The sequence below is a fragment of the Dasypus novemcinctus genome, chromosome 2 (genome assembly GCF_030445035.2).
Source record: "Dasypus novemcinctus isolate mDasNov1 chromosome 2, mDasNov1.1.hap2, whole genome shotgun sequence".
In the NCBI taxonomy this organism is placed as follows: domain Eukaryota; kingdom Metazoa; phylum Chordata; class Mammalia; order Cingulata; family Dasypodidae; genus Dasypus; species Dasypus novemcinctus.
In genome coordinates this window covers 52,274,005-52,294,888 of record NC_080674.1, presented here as the reverse complement: position 1 = coordinate 52,294,888, position 20,884 = coordinate 52,274,005, and the positions used below count along the sequence as shown (strand labels likewise).

Below are 20,884 nucleotides of genomic sequence, written 5' to 3'. Positions count from 1 at the left end.
ATCCATCCTAGAGAATGACTCATGTGCACTAGAGAAAAATGTGCATTCTGCTGCTGTGAAGTGTCCTATAAATGTCTATTAGGTCTAGCTGGTTTTAGAATATCATTCAAGTCTTATATTTCCTTATTGTTCTTTACTGATAATCTATGCATTATTGTAAGTGCTGTACTCAAGTTTTTTACTATTAATGTTGAACTGTCTATTTCTTCCTTCAAATCTCCCAATAATTTGCTGCATGTATTTCTGGGCTTTGCTATTAGTTATGTATATATTAATAATTGTCTTGTCTTCTTATTGAATTAAACCCTTTATTGATATATTGCCACCTTTTTTTTCCCTTGTAACACTTTTTGTCAAATCTGTCTTTTGACCTGAGAATTAGATTTCAGTCCATTTACATTTAAATTAAATATTGAGAATGCAGGAATTCTCTCATTTGCCTTTTGGTCCTGCATTCTCAGTAGTTAATTTAAATGTAAATGGACTGAAATCTAGCTCTCGGGTCAAAAGACAGAGATTGACAGAATGGATTAAAAAAAATAAGAAACACCCCTGAAATTCAAAGATAGAAGGAGATTGGATAGTGAAATGATAAAAATAATGTAAATAGCAATCAAAGAAGAACTGGAGCTCCTATACTAATATCAGAAAAAACAGACTTTAAGCCAAAAGTGTTACAAGGAAAAAAAGAAGGTGGTGATATATTTGATATTTTAATATGTAAACTGGAATTTAATCCCTGAACTGTCTAATCCTTAGGTTTGTATCCTGATAAGGATATATCTGTTTTTTCCCTTGAGTATCAGGAACTAACAAAAACATACCCAATGCAGAAAAACACCTTCACAATTCTTGTAAATTGTATCTGTTTTTGCTGGTGCACCCCTTTCTCATTTAGCCCTCCTACCAAGAAGACCTGCTCAAGGTAAAAGTTCCCAATTCTTTGCATCTTTTCTGAAACTTCTTCTTGTCCTGCTCATGCACTAGTGGCCTTAGGAATACTACTATATACAAGAATCTTACTTTACTTCCTATGAAATAAATTTATCCTCCTACCCAGGTACTCAATGGTATGTCTTAAAGCCAGTAATCCTTTCCCTATGACTTCTTTATGTTTATTGCTTCTTTCACTGCTTTAGCTAGAAGTAAACTTCCTCTGCCTGCAAAGCAAATTCTTGGAGGATGAGTAAGAGGCAAGTGTTCCAGTGCAGTTTTTCAAACCCTCACTGGATAGATCAGCCATGACATACTGCACCCTAGTATTCACATAAGGTTACTCTTTTCCATCCAGAAAAAGGACAGGAACCCACAGTGGGAGCATAGGCTGGCTCCATATGGTTTTGAAGAGGTGGTGTGGGAGGAGCCAGCAAACACACCAGAAGCTCCTCTTATGTTTATAAAGCTGTATTGTCTTGATTTTACACTTGCCCTGTTATTGTAACCTTCTAACAATTTTCTGGAATTTTGAAGAAGATGGCTTTATCAGGTTTTGCTAGTTGTTTCAAATGTTCTATGGAAGATCAACACCATGGAGCATCATATGTGACCATCTTGGTCAACCAGAAACCTAGGAGAGATTTTAGAGTCTTTGTTCATCTCATTTGTGAATGGAGACAGTTTATTTCTTCTAACCTAATTTGTATGTGTAATGGCAACAGAGAGAATTCAGTGTTCATGGTATTGAAGACCAAGACATGAGAATTTTCTGACAAGGAAGATTTATTATGACTGGCCAGGCCCAGTGAACTTCTGTCCAAAAAACCAAGCCCTGAGTAAGATTTCTCAGATCCTTTTTATGCAGAGAATTTAGGAGTAGGGGTCAAGCAGAACTTTTGGTGTGAAATAAACTTTCTTTGTTAGATAAGGTTCCAGTTTCTTAGGGTCTAGGTTTGGACCCTAAGGTCTGGTGTTTGGACACCAGGCAAGCTGAAATTACCATACTACCCACATTCTGTCTGGATGTAAGCTCGAATACACATTCAGTCTACATCCTTTCTGAATATACAAAACCTAAAGAGTTTATGTCACTTAATTGGCTTTCCAGAAAGTAGGCAAACTTGGACACAGAATTAGATAAGTTTTAATACGTGCACAGGCCAATACACACATAGGACATATGATTCCCCCCTTTAATGCCTGCTTAAGTTTATTAAGCTTTGGCATCATTACTTTCAGAGTTGTGAGGTGGGTGGCTGTCTGTGTTTTTACTGCATTATTTATTAATTAAAATGCATACCTTAGCTATTATTAAAGCGAGGAAGCAGGGAAGTATGATGAGCACAAGGGAGGAGTTTCTGCTGTTCACTGCTTTGACTGCCCTTTTTTTTTTTTCCAATTTTTCATTAGGGTTCAATGATAAAGTCCTTGGAATATTCAGGGCCCCTCTTGGCCTCAGGAGGAAGTTCCCTTCTGAGCATCAGAATCTTGGGGAGGGTTTTCCAGCAGCCATCCCAGGGGTCATTGATGTCCACATGGACTCCTTGCCAGATTTCAGACATATCTATTGATTTTCTATCTTACTAGCCTCCTTTATTTCTTTTCTCAGAGAGTTTACACCTTTAATATTAAAGGGGTGCTGAAGGAAGATGGTCTTTTTTCTGAGCTACTTCCAGCTGGTTAGGGGCAGTAGGCTCTACCTGACTAGTTATAAACTCTCTTACTATTCTATTTCGGTTGGAGAAAGCTGGATCTGGCATCCTGGACAAAGCTGAATGCAGTTTCCATATTGCTAACAAGATGTTGGTTCTGGAAGAAATAAACTTGATTAGAATTCTGACAGTATATAGTTTTACTAAGGGAACACTGGACCTCAGAAGTAGAAAAGGTCAGGTGCCTGCAAAGTTTGCATTTTTCCAAAGTTGGTGGGAAACAGTATTCTTTTTTTAGTAGAATGGGAGGAAGCATTATTCTTTAGTTAGGGTAGAGGAGATGAAAATATACAAGGTTATTGTTTTTTTTAAAGGCATTTGGGCTAGAGTTAGAGGGAACAACTGACTTTGATTCAAACACTGCTTTAGATTTTATTTTTGAAGAGGTATTTCAGGCCATCCAGTGACTGGCATTCATACATTTTGTCAGGTGCTTATGGTGAACTGGCACTTTCTTACTTTTTTGGCAGCTGGCTTCACTCAGAATTAGTGCACCAAGCTGGATATTATTTTAACTTTAATAGCCGTGGGAGTGATCAGAACTACAGAGTAAAGCTTTTTACATTTTTGGCTTTAATTGAGTAATTCCTGGTAATTTTTTTGACTGTTTTTACCAGGCTTTGTTTTTGAAAACCCATTTGGCTATGCTGGATAAGAGTTTTAAGGTAAGAGTAGAGAAGGACCCCTCAGAATCTGACTTTGAGCCCTCTACCAGTAGTAGGGTGACTGGGTTGAGAGTCTGCCACACCATTATCTACACTCTAAGGGTCTCTACCAATTGAGTCTGGTATTAATTAACCAGCTACCTGTAAGCCACTGGTGTCCCCTGGCTTTAAGCACATCCTTCACCTGGTGTGGGGTGAAGACTGAGAGGTTGCTTCCAAGCTAATTTGGTGGATTTTTCAATTAAAAGGGCTGTTGGCCCCACTGCTCTCAGGCAAGGTGACCATTCCTTTATCTTACAGACATGTTCATTAACTATTTAGAAAATGAAGTTGACCAGGACTTTTAAGATGTTCAGTGTCCTTCTGCATATTATTTAATAGAAATATTCCATAATCATCAGGCATATATTTACAATAAGATATAGGTGCAGTATTTAATATTAATTAATGTACTACTCAATGCATATGTTTTTCCTTGAGCTGCAATTAATAGCTTCAACTTTCAGGTTTGCAATACCATACATGTTATCTTTCCATGGGAGCAAGATATAGTGCCAATTGTGTTTAAGTTCTACTCACAGTACTCTGGTATTCATTGCTCCACTTGGTATGTTCTTCACAGAATCTGTAGCACTGTTGACCCTAGAGAGAAGCTAGGAAAGTAGTTTTCAGTATTTCACTGGCCTGGTACATAGTGCTCTTTGGCACTATGAAACAGTGTCAGTCTGGAGGTGATATCCATTGAACATTTGGCTATGAACCATCATTGGGTGTTGCAGGAGTTTGGAACTGTAACGTAGTTTCCATTGATTTCAGGAGCACAACCAGAGATGTAGTAGATGCCTTTATTGTTTTAGGGGTCAGTGACCTACCTAGGCAATAACTCATATAGAAGACAACCTGCAGTGTATTGAAGGTCTGGTTTGAATGCACAAGAGAGTTTGACAATGCTGAAGTTTTTATCTTTTGATTTTTATATACCTTTTAAACATTTTCAGTGCAATGTGTTACATATTAAATGAAATTTTTAGTACTTTTGCTTTTCACTTCTACACTTCTACAATGAACACATTAATTACACAGGTATTTTACTTTAGCAGTAGAGGAAAAACTACTTTTTCCATTTTTAAAATGAAAACTGAAGATTCTTAATGGAATAAAGGTAACTTTCTATTACCACTATTTGAACATGCACATTGAGGTGACTTCCAAACTGGTTTTACTGCAATGAAGTTACTTTTTGTCATTAGTATTAATTTAGGTTTCTAGTTAATAATGGCTTCTTAGAACTAGCCATTTAAATGTTTCAGTTTAGAAGATGTTTATGTTTTATAAACTCTTTATAATTGATCACAACCATATAGACTGGTTAATTTACCTTAGATTACAATTAGCAACTGATGAAATTTACCTATTTAAAAGAGGGCGAAGCTACATTTTCTTCTTTAGCTTAATTTCATTAAACATGAACTTACAATTTTTACCATTTTAAAGATTTAATACATATAATGTTAATTTATTGACTTGGTATTTTATAAACCAAAGAGATAACACCCAATCTAAAGAAATTGAAACTTTTATAGTTTATACAAAGAATTTTTTTACAGGGGGCTAAACTCCTTCTTTAATACAAACTGATTCTTAATTCCTTCTCCTTAGAATAGTTTTAATCTGTTACAACCAGCCCCTCCCTCAGAGCTCTTGCAAAGAGAAGGCCCTGGGGGTTAGGCAGGTTAAAGAGCTCAGGAAAATCCTTTTCCCCCTTTTAATAGTTGCTATATTTAGATTTTTATGACTTTTCTGTTTTAGCCTAATTTGGGCTTTAGGAATATTTATCACATATATAGCTGCATATTTAATTTTTTAAACAATTTGAATAGAGCTTTTTGAAGAATTATTAGTTAACTTGATGTTATTATCCCAATGTGTGAAGCCATATACTGAGTAAATAGACAGACATGAATAGTTTGACATGGAAACACAACTTATTACTTAAAACTTTCATTCTGTCACAAAACAAGTTTAACTGTAAAACAACATTTGGAAGATCTCCAAGAAAGCTTTTCCTAATTTGCATTATGACCATGCAGTTTTGCACAAGGATTTTTTTAAAATTAATGGTTTATAGCAAAAATGTTCCCAATGCTTTAACATAATTTTCCTTCACTTTAGAATTTTATATTTTACCTTGATTTCAGCAGAATCTGGGTGAGCAAGACGAAATACATGTATATTCACTGAGGCTATTAAAGCCTCAGGGGAAATGGTTTCTTTCATGAATTGCTACCTGTAGGAACCCTGACAGTCAAGGCAGGAGGCTTCTTTTACTTTCCAGTCCTCAGAGATAACAGGATTCCAGTGGCCCCTGGTCTGGAAGAGTGGACTTCCAACCTGGTTAAGAATTCAACCAGGCAGTAATTTAGTTTATATCTGGAGCCATGAAAGAAAGCAGGGTTATTAATACCAGTGGAACAGGAGACAGGGATATTTTAAATTTGTTTTTTTCTGAGCCATAAGGGCAGAAGTTATCAAGAAATAACCATAAACAGAGGCAATGGGTGGGGCCAGACTTGCAGTAACCATAAACAAAGGCAGTTTACAATTACCATCACAATAGCTGAAGTTTAAGGGTTAGGTGAGGCTAGTTATAAAATAACCATAATTAAAGATAAATTTGTTATAATTACCATTACTATAGTAAGCAAAAGATAGACTGGAAGTAGCCATAAACAAAGGTAAATTAGTTTAGGATTTCCATTATAACAGCTGAAATCTAGGCTACATTTACTTCCTTGTAATAATTTCAGTTATTATTTTTCTGCTGTTTTATATATAAAGGCATTTATACAATGATATAAACTCCTATTTTCTAGAAAGTTCTCACTTAAAATCAATTTGGGCACCTTTATTTATTAACTAAGCAATTAAAACAATTTTATTAGTAACAACTTTGTGCCATTTCTGTTTTTTTTTTCAGCAATAACACAAATTTCGCTTATGATTTATGCATTAAATTTACTAGCAATACAATATTGGTATTTAAAGATTTGTTTTCTGGTTACCTTTCACTGTTATTCAATTTTTAACAGGTAAACACCAAATCTGATCTCTTATGCATAAACAAACTGGCAAAGTTAAATTCAGATTTTAAAGTTGAACACATAGTTAAGCACAGATTAAAACAGAAGAGAAAATTCTATACCTTTAGCATATCTAGGAACTCTTTGACTTTGGTTGATGGCATATGAGCTCTTTTTATTTTGATCACTATTCATACCTTTTATAGGCACAACTGAGTTTACACTAATGGAAGTTCAAGGTTTATTTTCTCTCTCTCTTTTTTCTAAGGAGACATAATATGAGGTTTCTGGGCCTTAGATCTATTTGTTTTTTGTTGTTGTTTGTTTTTTATGCTGGTTTAATTGGAATTCAGGGTTTTATAGAGAGGCTTCTCCATGGCCATGTGGATCAGCAGTAGGCAGAATTTCCTGATTCCTGAGAAGAGACTCTCATGGGGCATTTGCTAGCATGCCAGAAGCTGTGTTTATTATGTTAGGAAGAATGGAGAGGCACCTTTTTAGTCAACTGACCTGGTGTCCCAGAGTTTCAACCTAACCAAAGTTCACCATTTTACATAATTTAATATTACCATCTGGAGGTATGAAAATATATACTGGTATTGAAAAAATAGACAAACACCAAAGAGTTAGAGCACACAGACAGAAACACCCACTTTTCTTTTCTTTTCAGACCTGGAGCAGATGGCTTCCTCTCTAACTTTTTGAGAGTCCTAGGGTCCTCTTGGGGGTTGATTAGGCCCCCCTTCTAATGTTTACAGTTAGGATTTTCCTGCACTATGCCCACAGGGGACTTCCCCATCTGGTGTGCAGAGTTTTCCTGTGTCATTGTCAGAATTTCTTTTAGACCCTTCTGGTTTCTTCCAGGAGGGTTCTGGCAGAGTCCACAACCTCTTTCTAGACTAAAGAGGTCCAGGAACATCCTGGGCTGGGGTTCATCCAGGCCCTCCCAGCTTCCTTGGAGGCATTTGAGAGGGTCAAGCAACTGTTGCCATCTCTGGCCTTCACAGCAATCCCAGACAAACCCCCAGAAATGTACTAGCAACAGAGAGAAGTCAGTGTTCACGGTATTGAAAACCAGGATGCAAGAATTCTCTGAGAAGGAAGATTTATTATGACCAGCCAGGCCTGGCAGTCTTCTGTCCAAAACACCAAGCCCTGAGTAGATTTCCAGGTCCTTTTTATGCAGAGGATTTAGGACTACAGTTCAAGCTGCACTTTTGGCAGAAAATGAACTTTCTTTGTCAGATCAGGGTTCAGTTTCTTAGAGTCTAGGATTTTGTTTGGACACCAGGTAAGCTTGAATTAATATACCACTCACATTCTGTCTGGAAGAATTAATATACCACTCACATTCTGTCTGGATGTAAGCTCGAATACACATTCAGTCTACATCCTTTCTGAATATACAAAGCCTATAGAGTTTATATCACTTAATTGGCTTTCCAGAAAGTAGGCAAACTTGGATACAGAATTAGATAAGTTTGAATATATGCACAGGCCAGTACATACACAGGCCATATGATATGCATTAAAGTTCCTTTTCCTGCCACACTGCACTGGCAAGAACTTATCACCATTATGGATAGGAGTAATGGGAGAGAAGATATTTGCATTATTCAAAATTTAGGGAGAAAGCTTTCAGTTTTCCATCATTAATAGATTGTATAGAATCATAAAATGCATGGTAAAATTATTCAGTGGTATCTGAGATTTCATTTCCCTTTGATATAATTTTTTATCTATGAATTCAATCTCTATGCTAGATAAAGGACTATTCATATTTTCTATTTTTTTGAGTAAGATTTGGCAAAAATTTTAAGTAATCCATCCATTTCATCCAAGTTTTCAAATGTATCTGCATAATGTTGTGCATAGTATTCCCTTGTTATACATTTAATATTAGTCAGGTCTTGAGTGTTGTCCCCTATTTTTTCCTGATATTGATAATTTGAGCTTCTCTTTTTATTTTTTTCCTTTGTTCAGTTTGGCTAGAAAATAATTCATTATATTGATCTTTGCAAAGAACCAGCATTTAGTGTCAATGATTTATTGTATTATTTTCTGTTCTCAATTTCATTGATTTCTGCTCTTAATCATTTTCTTTTGTTTGCTTTGGGTTTACTTTGAAGTGCATTAAAAAATATCTGAATATTTTTCTGGAGACCTTTATATTATTGATTTTTAACTTAACTGCTTATAGACAGAGAACAGCATTTTATGATTTACATTTTTGTTAATTAGAATCATTTTGTTTATTGGCCCAAAATACAAATATATTTTAGGCAATATCAGGGATTGAACCTGGGACCTTCAAAGCATGCACCCAAACACTGAGTTACACCCACTCCACAATATGCTCTATTTTAATGAATGTCCTGTGTGCACTTGAAAAGAATGTGTACACTGTTTTTGTTGTATTGAAGTTTTATATATGTAAATTAGATCTATTTGTTTCATAGTGTTTTTCTGGTCTTTTATTTTCTATTAGTTCAATCGATTACTGCAAGAGGAGTGCTGAAGTCGTCTATCCGTAAGATTTCTATATTTCTCCTTTGGATCCTTCAAATTTTGTTTTATGTATTTTGAAGCTCTGTTGCTTGTACATACATAATTATAATTGTTACGTCTTCTTGGAATATTGATTTCTTTACCATTTTGTGATATGTCTATCTATGGTAGCATTCCTTATTCTGAAATCTATTTCATTTTATATTAATTTGGCTACTCCAGCTTTATTTGAATAATTATATCATGGTATATCACTTTCTATCCTTTAAATTTATATTAAAATATGTTTTTCATAGCAGATAGTCACACCTTGCATTTGAGTTCAATCTGACAATCTTTCTTTTAATTATTATTTTTAAGTGGTGTGATTATTGATGAAATAATTAAAACTTACTATCATGGCTATTTCTATTTATTCAATTTGGTTTCTATTTATTTTCCCTTCTCTTCTACCTTTCTTTTGTGTACAATGAATATTTTACATAATTTCTTTTTTCCTTACAATCAGATTATTGAGATCTTTTTAAACCTTGCTAGAAGTTTACTAAGCTTTTACAACAAATTAGTTAATACCTTACAACCATATATTTCTAATTTCTCCCTGCCATTCTTTGTACTGTTTTTGTCATATATATTTTATATATTGTATAAACATACAATAAATTTCTACAATTTTGTTTCAGGAAGCAATTTATCTTTTTGGGCAATTAAAAGAAAAAAATAAATTTTATTTTTGCCTTCATTTATTCCAATTCCAGTAATCTTCATTTCTCAGATCCAAGATTCTGTCTGGTATCTTATTCTTTCTGCCTAATGTACTTCTTGGAGTGCTAGTCTTCTAGCAATACATTCTCAATTTTTGTTCAACTGAAAGAGTCTTTTTTGCACTTTCAATTGTGAAAATATATCCTTGGGTATAGAATTATGACTTGATGTTTGTTTGTTTTTCTTTCTAGTACTTGAAATGAGAAATGTGATGTACATTCCTATTCCTATTCCTACTCCTCCATTGGTAATGGTACTTTTCCCCCTCAGGCTGCCTTCAAGATTTTCTCTTTTATTTTTCTTGTTTTGTTCTTTTGATATATTTACTATACAAGTGGTATATGCGTCTGTGTTTTGGATTAATTTTGCCTGGTGTTCTCTGTGTTTGGATCATTGGTTTGTTGTTCATCACAACAACTTTGGCATATTCTTGGGCATTACTTGGACAGCTATCAACACCTGCCAAGAATTCAGGCTTCCTGGGCTCCTCTTTTCCTGGGACTCCATTTTTTTTCTGGGCTCACTGCTGTTTTCTCCACAAGGTCAGCTGTAGACTGTGAGACTCTCTAGGCTTTGCCTCTCTCCACAAAGCTAGCAGTACACTAGCAGGTGACTGGCTCTGTCTCTCTCTCTGGGGCTTGATTTTCTCTGGGCTTAGCTGTTCACCTCCTCTATGTGCTTACTTCCCAGGCCCCAGCTCAAAACTCCAACTTCAAAACTTCAACTCTGTCCCTTGCCATGTCTTATCCGTGAGTCCTCACCCTCCATTGGGCAGGGACTCAACACCCTACTGATGTGGCCCAATCAAAGCCCTAATCAAAATTTAATAATGCCCAGGTACAGACCAGTTTACAAACATAATCCAATATCTATTTTTGAAATTCAAAAACTATATCAAACTGCTACAGATTCTAATTTTTCATATGATATACCATTTTTTTTAATGACAAAAAGCTCTTGACTCTTTTGTTCTTCTCCTCTTTCTTCTTCTCCTATTTCCCCCTCCTCCTGTTTCTCCTTTATTTCTTTTTGGCTTTCTTTTAGGGTAACATTTAATATATCTTCCAGTTCCCTAATTCTTTCCTTGCTCAGTTTAGTCTATATGTGAACTTGTTGAAACCATTATTAATATCCATTTCAGTCCTTTATTTCTCATTTTCTATTTCTTATTTTTCAGATCATCCTTTTGATCTGGCACTTTGTCCACCTTTTATATATATGTCTTTAATATATAATTACAGTTATTTTTAATTTTTTCTCAGATAGTTCTAGCCTATGTGTCATATCTGAGTCTTTTTCTGTTCATTACTTTACCTCTTGGCAGAGATTTACATTTTTCTTGCTTTTTTCTATATCTTGTTTTTGCTGTTGTTATTGAAAACCATATATTTTGTGGAGGACAGTAGAGACTGAAGTAAACATTTGTGATGCCTAGAAATGGACAAATATTTCTTCTGGTAGGCCTTTAGTGTGGGGGGTTAATTGATTCTAATCCATTCAGTCTTTCTCTTTCTGCCTATAACCTGCTTCCAGAATATGAATAAATTTAGGCTAACCTATTAGAAGGTGAAAAAACAAATGGAACTGAGATAAGTCATCCCAGCTGAGGTCACCAAGTCCAAACATACCCTGCTGGTTGACCCTGGAATCTGGAACAACCTCAATCAAGATCAGCTGAGCCTGATTAATATAAGGAGAGCTGCCCAACAAAAAATATATATAAATAAACATTTATTGGCTTAAGTTATGAAATTTGGATGTGGTTTGTTACATAGTAATTGCTAACTAATCATCAATCTGCTCATTTCTTTTGACTAGTAGAGTTTCATATTATTTTATTCCTCAGAATCATAAAATACTTGATAGTAGCTTTTTCTATTGTTTAAGACTGAAGATTCTTCTAATTAATCCTGCACATTGGCAATTTTGCATGTCATCATGCTGGTATGTTTCACGTGTTGATGAGTACTCACCATCTTATACTTCTGACATCAAGTCTGATCAGATGGTTTCTTTAATCAAAACATATTGAAGAAATCAGGATGAACTTACTTCTCTCTCTTTATTGAAATATGACTCTCCAAGAGTAAATTAACTTTTTAAAAAAGGCAACTAGATGTTTTTAGCAGAAAATTATCTTCTAAACCATAACCCATTGTGGTTGAATATGTCACATTAACCTGTACTAGAATTTGAAAATGCTAGTGCTACCCCATGATATTTGGCAATCTCTGCTATATTTAATTGTGTTATATGCAGACTACTTCTGTGTTCATGATAATTATTTTGTTTCAGATCAAAACATGGAAATTTTTCCTTGAAGATAATTGAAGTAGCTATAAATAAAGACCCACTTTAAAGTTCTATCATTTGTGTAACTACCAATAAGAATTTCTCAGCTGAGATAACACACAAATGAACAGATACTTTTCTAAACATTGCCAAATTCACACATGAACAGGAAATATCAGCTATATCATAACATAACCCTATGATTGACAGATGACAGATGGTACATTACCTTGGCATGAATCATGAGAAGAAGCATTCCCATCTCAGAGATGATAAAACTTGATAAAAGCTATGTGAAAGAATTGGAGAAAATCAATAGCTACCATTTACTGTGGGAATTCAGTATACAAAATCTTTCTAATTCCAATCATTTTAATATAAGGTCTATATGTATTAAGCCTTTTTATACTCATCAAATATTCTTTGAGGAATATATAAGTATGCCCATTTTGTGTGATGACACTGGCATTAATAACCATGAAACCAAGCCTGTGTTCCCATACTCCATCAGTGGTGAGACCTTGAGTAATTTGATATTCCCTCCTCCCAGACATCTTGGTTGATGACTGTTGTTCCACTTTGCTCTGCCTGCAAATGGGTTTATGTACCCCTTCTTTATATTGTGCAGTCTCATTGGTATATATTTATCACTGTATTTTCACATTGCATTATAATTATCTGTTTTTGGGTTTATCAGCACCCCTAGAGTCATAGTTTCCTGAAAGCAAGAACTGTGCTTATTTAACTTTGTTGACTGATGAAGAAAAATTGAGGGAACAAGCTGAGGATATGTTTGACATAATTCTAGAGAGACCCTAAGACATATGAGGTAAGTGAGAAGGCAGATGTAAGGTGTGTGGGTGGAAACTAGAGTATGTTTTCCAAGTCCATATATTAAAAATAGACTGACCTGACCCTTAAAATAGAACAGCAGCAGCAGGAACTTTCCCTAGGGCTAAAAATGCAAATATTCTTATTTAGAGTGAATAAACTAGCTTGGGGAAAGATAGGCAGTTAGTGTAGATTATAGATCCATAGAGTAAAGGCCTTCGCATTCTAAAATTTAGATATAATAACTAGCTTCCAGGTAAGTATCATATCTTCTCACGACAAAGTAAGGCCTGTAAACATACACAAGCTCTGTTAGCTTTCTCAGGAGACTGGGAGCATCATTATTAAATATGAATAATGAATACTGAAGGATCACCAGAAATACATGCAAAGTCTTCAGCATGACCAGAAAAAATTAAGCTACATAAATAAAAAAAACATAACCCTAGAATAAAGAGGTACCGTGTAAATTAAAAACAAACAAAAAACAAGACTAACTGAACAAACAAAAAACAAATAAAAATCCTTTAAGTAGATTTTGTAAGGAGAGTTGTAAAGATATTATTTCTAAAAATCTGTAATAAGCTGCCAATAAAAAGTTGCTAAACAAGAAACAGCTCCTGAAAATTAAACATTGATTTCTAAAATATAGTACTACATAGAAGTGTTACCAGTACAATGAAGAAATGAAATTCAAAACTTGAAAGAATAAAAAGTATGGGAGCTCAATTCCATACAGCCAAAATCTAATCAATAGAGTTTGAGAAAGACTTAATTCAGAACATTAAGATTAAGACATTTTCAAAGAAATAATGCAAGAAAATCTATCAAGTTGAAGAGAGACAGATATAATTGAAACGGTTTATGAAATTATAAACTTTAATGAATAAGACTTTACTAAATCTACCATTGTGAAATGGTAGAACAATTATGTAATAATAACTATCATCATCATCATCACCATCATAACAACCAGCAAGGATTATTTACTAAGATCTTCTCATTTTTTGTCCATTCACACATCTTTTCCCTGGACTCCATTGTCTTGAATCTTATAATCTTGCTTGACCTACTAAACCATTTCCTTCCACACATTATTTCAAATATTTACTTATCCTGGACCACTTCTCTCTGCATATAAAGGTGATGAGATGCACTACACAAACCTTTTCCTTTTGGAGGAGTATCCACTCACCTCTGTCTTGTGGTACATGAGTAATCTATGTTTGTCTTGTCCCACATGCCAAGTTGACTCATCTGAGAACACATGCTTGAGTTTTTTTTTCTTTTTATTAGCTGTTCTTAGGGAAATTTCTATGAGTCTATACATATGAGCCAAGCAACAGACATAATTTCAAATGTGACTGATGATAGGGATTTTGGGGAACCTGTTCATACAAACTAATTGTACCATCTGAACTTCAAACCTGTTTCTAGATGCACCATCTCTGTCCCCTGCTCCCACCCTGCCTTTCGCTTCCTTACACTTTGCCCGCCTGTTCCTCGTAACCCCTCTGCATTATGGCCCTTCTCAGCAGCAGTTTGTGCTGCTGCCTCCCTCCGCCCCTCCTCCCAGCCACTGTTGTCTTCCCCCTCCCAGCCGATCGCTGTTCTCCCCGCCTCATTCCAATCGCCCTCGTCCTGGGTCCGCCCCGGCACAGCCTCGGAGGCAACCCCCCTCTGCCATCAATGGCTTGCGTCATAAACCGCAGGTCCGCCCTTGCCTCTGCAACCAATCCTCGGCTGCCCCGCGGACATGCCCCTCCCACAGCCTCCCCGCCTCCATGACACTATAAAACCTCATGTACTTCCCGAATAAAGTCAGACCTGCGCATAGACCTCGTCTCCGTGGTTTTTCCTCCATCGAACCGCGCGTCCCCACCAAGCCTTGAGCCGCCCGCTGCCGCCCCGGTCAGGCCGTGGCGTAGGCCCGATCCCCGGCAGCGACCCGCCTGCAGTGACCCGCCTGCAGTGCCGCAGCGGAGGCCAACAGGTGGCGCCCGAACAGGGACTCCAGCTACGGCCCCTTGTCTGGCCAGCCCGTTGCTGAACCTCGCACGGGACCCATCGCCGTCCTCCCGTGCCGCCGCTCAAGGTAGGGACTCTCCGGCGTTGCTCCCTTCACCCCCCTCCCAGGCCCTCTGCCGCGATGGGGGCCTCCCTCTCATCCCGTCAGGTTCCTCAAGTCCGCTTGCTTGCGGCCCTTTTAGAGACTCACCACGTGAAGGTCTCTCTCCGTCAGCTACAGCGGTACTGGGACCTTCTCCTACCCCTTAATCCTTGGCTCACCACCTGTGCTCTCTGGAGCCCAGAGACCTATGAACGTCTAATTCAGCGGGTGACGTCCGCTATGGAGCACGATCGCAAGCAGTTTCCCCCCGGCCTTATCCCGACCCTCGTCGCTATCCGCGCCTGTCTCCAAGGTGTGCCCTCCCCTGCCTCTGCTCTCGCCTGTGAGCCTAGCCACCCTCTCACCTGCGATCCTGATGGAGACGACGATACTCGCTCTCTGTCCGCCCAGCTAGAGGCCGCGCTCGAACTGGATCCCCCCACAGCCTCCGATCCGAATCCCAACCAACATGGCGACCCCCCGCCTTCTTCCCCCCCCACCGCGTCCTGCAAACAATGCCAACATGGCGCACCTCCTCCTTCTTCTTCCTCGGCGCCCTCTTCCCGCCTTTACCCACCTCTTCCTGTCTCGTCGCCATCCGGTCCCGTCCCGGATGCCTGCCGATCGCCATTTTCGGCTAAACCGGCAGAGCCTCCGGTGCCATCTTGGCCTGTACCTGGAAATGACGTGGCCACTCCGCCATCTTGGCCCGAGGCCAGAAGTGATGTCAGGCGTGACGTCACCGTGCCGCCATCTTGGCCAATCAGAAGCACCGTTGCCGCCGCGCCCTCCTGGCCGGCGCCCGGTGGCACCACCAATGCCTCACCTTCATGGCCCGCTTCACCTCCCGCCTGCTCCAGCAATAGCGGGAGCATCGGGAATCCTCCCCCACCAGCGTACGACACCGCCTTTCTCACCTCCCCCACTCCGCCTCTGGCTCAGATGTTCCCCCTCAATCCCGCTCGCACTCCGCAGAACCCACAAGCGTGGGTCCCCTTCTCTCCCAAAGACATCCAAATGCTCCGCAACGCGATCAAAGAGGATGGCCTTGCCAGCCCTCATGCCCAAGACATTCTCGAGCGTATGACCATCCCTCGCTGCATCCCTTACGACTGGATCTCTCTAGCCCGAGCGGTTCTCTCCCCGGGGCAATTCATTGACTGGCGAGCCCATCTCGGTGTCCTGATCGACAGTCAGATTGCCGACAATGCTCGTCAGGGTGTGCATTACCCTGCAGACGCATTTCTCGGGTTCGGCCCTTACGGCGATCCCAGCGCCTACACTGCCACCCCGCCTGGGTTTTTCATCCAGCTCCGTGACTGTGTTTTTCGAGCCTTCCGTTCGTGCGCCGCGGCCGCCCCAGAGCCCCTCGTGAAGCTTTTCCAAAAACCCGAGGAGCCGTTTAATGAGTTCGTAGCTCGTGTGCAGGCCGCTGCAGAGAGGCGAGTCGTCGGCAATGCAGCCCGCGAGTCCTTCGTTAAGGACATCCTGCAGGAGGGGGTAACCCAGCTTGCAAAGCCATCATTCGTCCCCTTCGTGACAAGCCGCTCCAAGACTGGGTCCTCGCATGCTCCGGAGTTTCTGGGCAAGCATCTGCGCTTGCAGCGGCTATTGTCGCGGCAGTCCAAACAACCAACACCTGCTTCTGCTGCGGCGAATTGGGCCACTTCGCTCGGGAGTGCCCCAACCTTCCGGCTCCGCCGCAACCCGTAGTCCAGCCTATGGTGCCACCACCGCGCCCTGTTCCTGCCGCCCGGCTGCCCTCCACCCCCTGCCCGCGCTGTGGAAAAGGGTATCATTGGGCTCGCGATTGCCGTGTTCCGAGACAGCCTTTAAACGGGCAGTGGGGCAAGCCTCAGCCCCGCCACCAAGAGGCTCCAATCGCCCCGCGCCAGCCCCGCCCGTAGGCATCCACTGGTCCGTTCCCATGTCGCCCGCTTCGCAGCCGCGCCTCACCATCAAGGTCAATGGAAAGTGGATGGACGGCCTTCTTGACACCGGCGCCGAAATCTCCTGCATCCCACTCTCCCAAGCTCGTGACTTCCCACTCACAGCCGGACCCGTCGTCGTAGGCGCCACAGGCCAGTCCTCCTCGCAACAGGCGGCTGAAGATCTTGCCTGGCATGACACCGATGGACGGTCAGGGTTCTTCTGTCCCCTGGTTCTCAGGGATATCAAGCAAGTCCTTTGGGGGCGCGACATTCTTCACCAGTCAGGCGCCGTTCTTTTTACTTCGCAGCCATCGCTGCCCCCCCAATAGTTTTGGCCGTTGCTCGCGTTCGACCTCCAGCACCCGTTCCTCTGCAATGGGACACAGAGGAACCCATTTGGGTGGAGCAATGGCCTATGACTGCCCCGAAACTGGCTATTCTTCAGGACCTCGTGGAAGAGCAGCTCCGTGCTGGCCATGTTGAGCCCTCCACCAGTCCATACAATACTCCCATTTTTTTCATCATCAAAAAATCTGGCAAGCCACGCCTCCTCCACGACCTGCGAGAGGTTAACAAGCACATCAAACCCATGGGCTCTCCTCAGCCCGGCATGCCTCACCCGTCAGCCTTCCCGCGAGATTGGTATGTGGCAGTCCTCGACATCAAGGACTGCTTCTTCTCTATCCCCCTGCATCCGGATGACCGCCCACGGTTCGCCTTTACTGTTCCCCAGCCCAACCACCACCGGCCTGCCAAACGGTATCAGTGGAAAGTCCTCCCCCAAGGCATGAAGAACAGCCCTGCCATCTGCCAGCTGTTTGTGGCTACTGCTATTGAGCCCTTAACCTCCGAGGCCACTATCGTGCATTACATGGATGACATCCTTGTAGCCCATCCGAGCGAGCCAAAACTGCAAGCTATAGTTGCCAGTCTTCTCTCCAATCTGAAAGATATCGGTCTTCAGATCAACATAGAGAAAGCCGTTTTCCACCCACCGTTTCAATTCTTGGGCTTTGAAATCTCGGAAACGGTCACGCCCATGGCGCCGCTTATAAACGTCCCCAAAACCGTGACGCTCCATGATCTCCAACAGCTTTGTGGCCAGCTCAACTGGCTGCGCCCGTCGCTGCCAGTCACCACACATCAGCTGCAGCCTCTGTTTCAGCTTCTTCAGACCACTGGCCCACCATCACAGGCACCCACAAAGAGGGTCACCCTGTCGTATGAAGCAGAATGCGCCCTGAGCTCTGTCAACTCTGCCCTAATGGACTGCTTGCTCCAGCGAATAGACCCAGACAAGCCATTTGCAGGACTCGTCCTTCCCACCCGTGGGACCCCCACTGGCCTCATCTGGCAGGACGGTCCGCTCCTGTGGGTCCATTTAGCTAAAAGCAAGCTTCGCAGAATCACCCCCCAATCCATCCTGTTCGCGCAGCTCGCCCTCGCCCTTGTTGAGCGCTCCACCCACCATTACGGGCGTCATCCAGATGTCATCATTTGGCCCCTTACAACTCAGCAGGTCACTCACTTGCTAAAGGACTCCATAGATATGCAGGCACTGTTCCTCCTATTCTCCGGCCCATTCGATAATCACTTCCCCCAGCACCGCCTCATACAAGGCCTCAGCACGCTCCCCGTCGCAGCTCCTGACCATTTCCCGTTCCCGTCCTCCAAGCCACTCCCCAACGTCGCCATCGCCTTCACTGATGCCTCCAAGCACTGCTTTGCTGTAGTCCTCTACAAGCCCAACTCCACACAACCCCTCTGCCACGTCCGCCGACATAGCAGCTCTGTCCAAGTGGCCGAATTGAAAGCCGTCACTCTGGCTCTCCGATATCTCCAGGACCAGCCAGTAAATATCTTCACGGACAGTCTCTACTGCCTGCAGGTCTCTCGTATCCTTGCCTTTGCGGCCTTCCTGCCGCCTGCTAGCATCGGCAACCGGGACATCAACCTGGCCTTAGCTGACCTTCAACTCCTCTTAGAGAGGCGGCGACAACCCTGGTTCATTGCCCATATTAGGAGCCACTCAGGCCTCCCAGGCCCCTTGGCTCACGGCAACCATCTCGCTGACCAAGCCGCCCAAGGTGCTTCCATCAATGCCCTCAGCCCTGCAGCTGCCGTAGGAGACATTATCAACCAGGCAAAGACCTTGCATGCGCGCTTCCATCTTGGTGCACCCGCCCTCCATCGACTCCTCCCAGAACTTCCCATCGAGACATGCAAACATCTGGTGCGTGCGTGCCGCTCCTGCGCACCTTTGCTGCCCCTGGGGCCACTCCAGCCCCAGGGTGTCAACCCGCGCGGATTGCGGCCCAACTCTAGATGGCAATTAGATGTCACACATGTCGCTTCCTTTGGCCGATGGAAGTTCCTTCATGTTGCCATCGATACGTTTTCGCACCTCTGCTACGCCGTCGCCCTCCCGGGAGAGTCTGCCAAGTATGCCACTCAAGCGCTCCGGGAAGCCATCCTCTTCATGGGAGTCCCCTGGGACATAAAGACAGATAATGGCCCCGCCTATCGCAGCGCCGCCTTTGCCGAGTTTGTGAAGCTCTACAACATCACCCACCACTTCGGCATCGCATACAACCCGCAAGGCCAAGGGCTTGTTGAAAGAATTCACCAAAACCTCAAGATCCTCGTCCAGAAGACTAGAGAGACTCAACCCCGCCTCACCCCACGTGAAACAGTCACGCAAGTGCTCATCCAGCACAACCTGATGACCTTTGACTCTGAGGGGCTTTCGCCCGTCCACAAGCACTGGGGGCCCTCTTACCGGCCCACTCCAGCCCCTCTCGTCCTCTGGCGTGACCCTCTCACTAGCAAGTGGACTGGACCAGCGCCCCTTCTCACCCAAGGGCGAGGATTTGCCTGCGTCTTCCCGGAATCCGCACCCCAGCCTGTCTGGATCCCTGCTCGTCTTGTCAAGCCCTTCACCCCACACGGCCCTGCCGATCTTCCACCTCCCGACCCCCCTCCCCCTGATGACTCCCCCCTGCCGTAATGATGGCCCTTCTCCGCATCTCACCCCCCCCCCGTGAGGTCTTTCTCCTCTTGTCGTTGCAGATGACACCTCCAGTTGCCCAGTCGAGCCCACCTGAGTCTGCCCCTCCTGCGCCATCACCCGCAGGGACCACGCCAGCTCTCTCCCGCCGCGAGCGACGTCGACGTCGTCTTCTTGTCCGCCGCTTGAGCCATTTCTCCCTTGAAGATGCCTCCATCGAGCAGCAAATTCTCCAGCTTCTCCGTCGTGCTCGCGCCTCCCCTGCCCGGCGCCCTCCTACCACCCCCTGCCTCCTACACCTTCTCATCACTATGCTCTCCTTAGCCTCCTCAGCCCAGGCCACACCCCTTTGGGCCGCCCTTCTTCAACCGCCTGGTTTCCTCTTCCTCTCCCCTCACTCCCCCACCTTCCCCACCATGTACTCCCCCAACTGCGACTTCCTCCCAGAAAGCTGCGACCCCCTCGCCCTTCCTGTCTCCTCGTCGTTGCCAAATGTCTCCATCCCTATTCCCCTCGACGCCTTGCAGTTCGTCACCAACCTTTCCCTGTGCGTAAACCCCCGCAATAACTCCTGCCTTTTTCTCACCAACGCCACTCTTCTTGACCTCTCCCCCACCTCCCCCCTCAACGTCAACTCCTCCTTCAACGCCTCCGCTCTCAATGTCACAGGTCCCTGGCTTTTCCCCACCAACTCCGCCCCCATGCCCAGTTCCCACCCCTTCATGTGGCCCCTCGTCCAGCCCTGCCACGCCGACACCCTGCCGGCCCGCCTTCCCACTTTCCCTTGGACTCCCTGCCTCTACCCCACGCCTCGCATTGGTGGCCTCTTCCACGGAGCCCCCTGCAACATCTCCGACCCCCACAACCTTACCCCCTGCTATGCAAACCCCTTCCAAGTTTCCCCCCTGGTCCCCCGCACGTTTAGCGTCATGTCCCTGTGCAACCCCCACACCTGCTTCGATCTCCGCGCCCTTACCTGCCACCCCAATTGCCTTGTCTCCCACGCCAACGTCTCGGTTATCACCCATACTGTCTCCTCGCCTACAA

General features: G+C 43.0%; 1 protein-coding gene across 1 annotated transcript; it reads right to left on the bottom strand.

Moving 5' to 3' along the window:
• Nucleotides 1–5,596: 5,596 nt before the first annotated feature.
• On the bottom strand, nucleotides 5,597–20,865 carry LOC139439954 (isoniazid-induced protein IniB-like). The gene is made up of 2 exons (XM_071218388.1): nucleotides 20,377–20,865; nucleotides 5,597–5,704 (listed from the first exon to the last, which is right to left on the bottom strand). Exons 1-2 carry the CDS (start codon nucleotides 20,863–20,865, stop codon nucleotides 5,597–5,599), a joined length of 597 nt encoding a protein of 198 aa, XP_071074489.1.
• Between the last annotated feature and the right edge of the window lie 19 nt (nucleotides 20,866–20,884).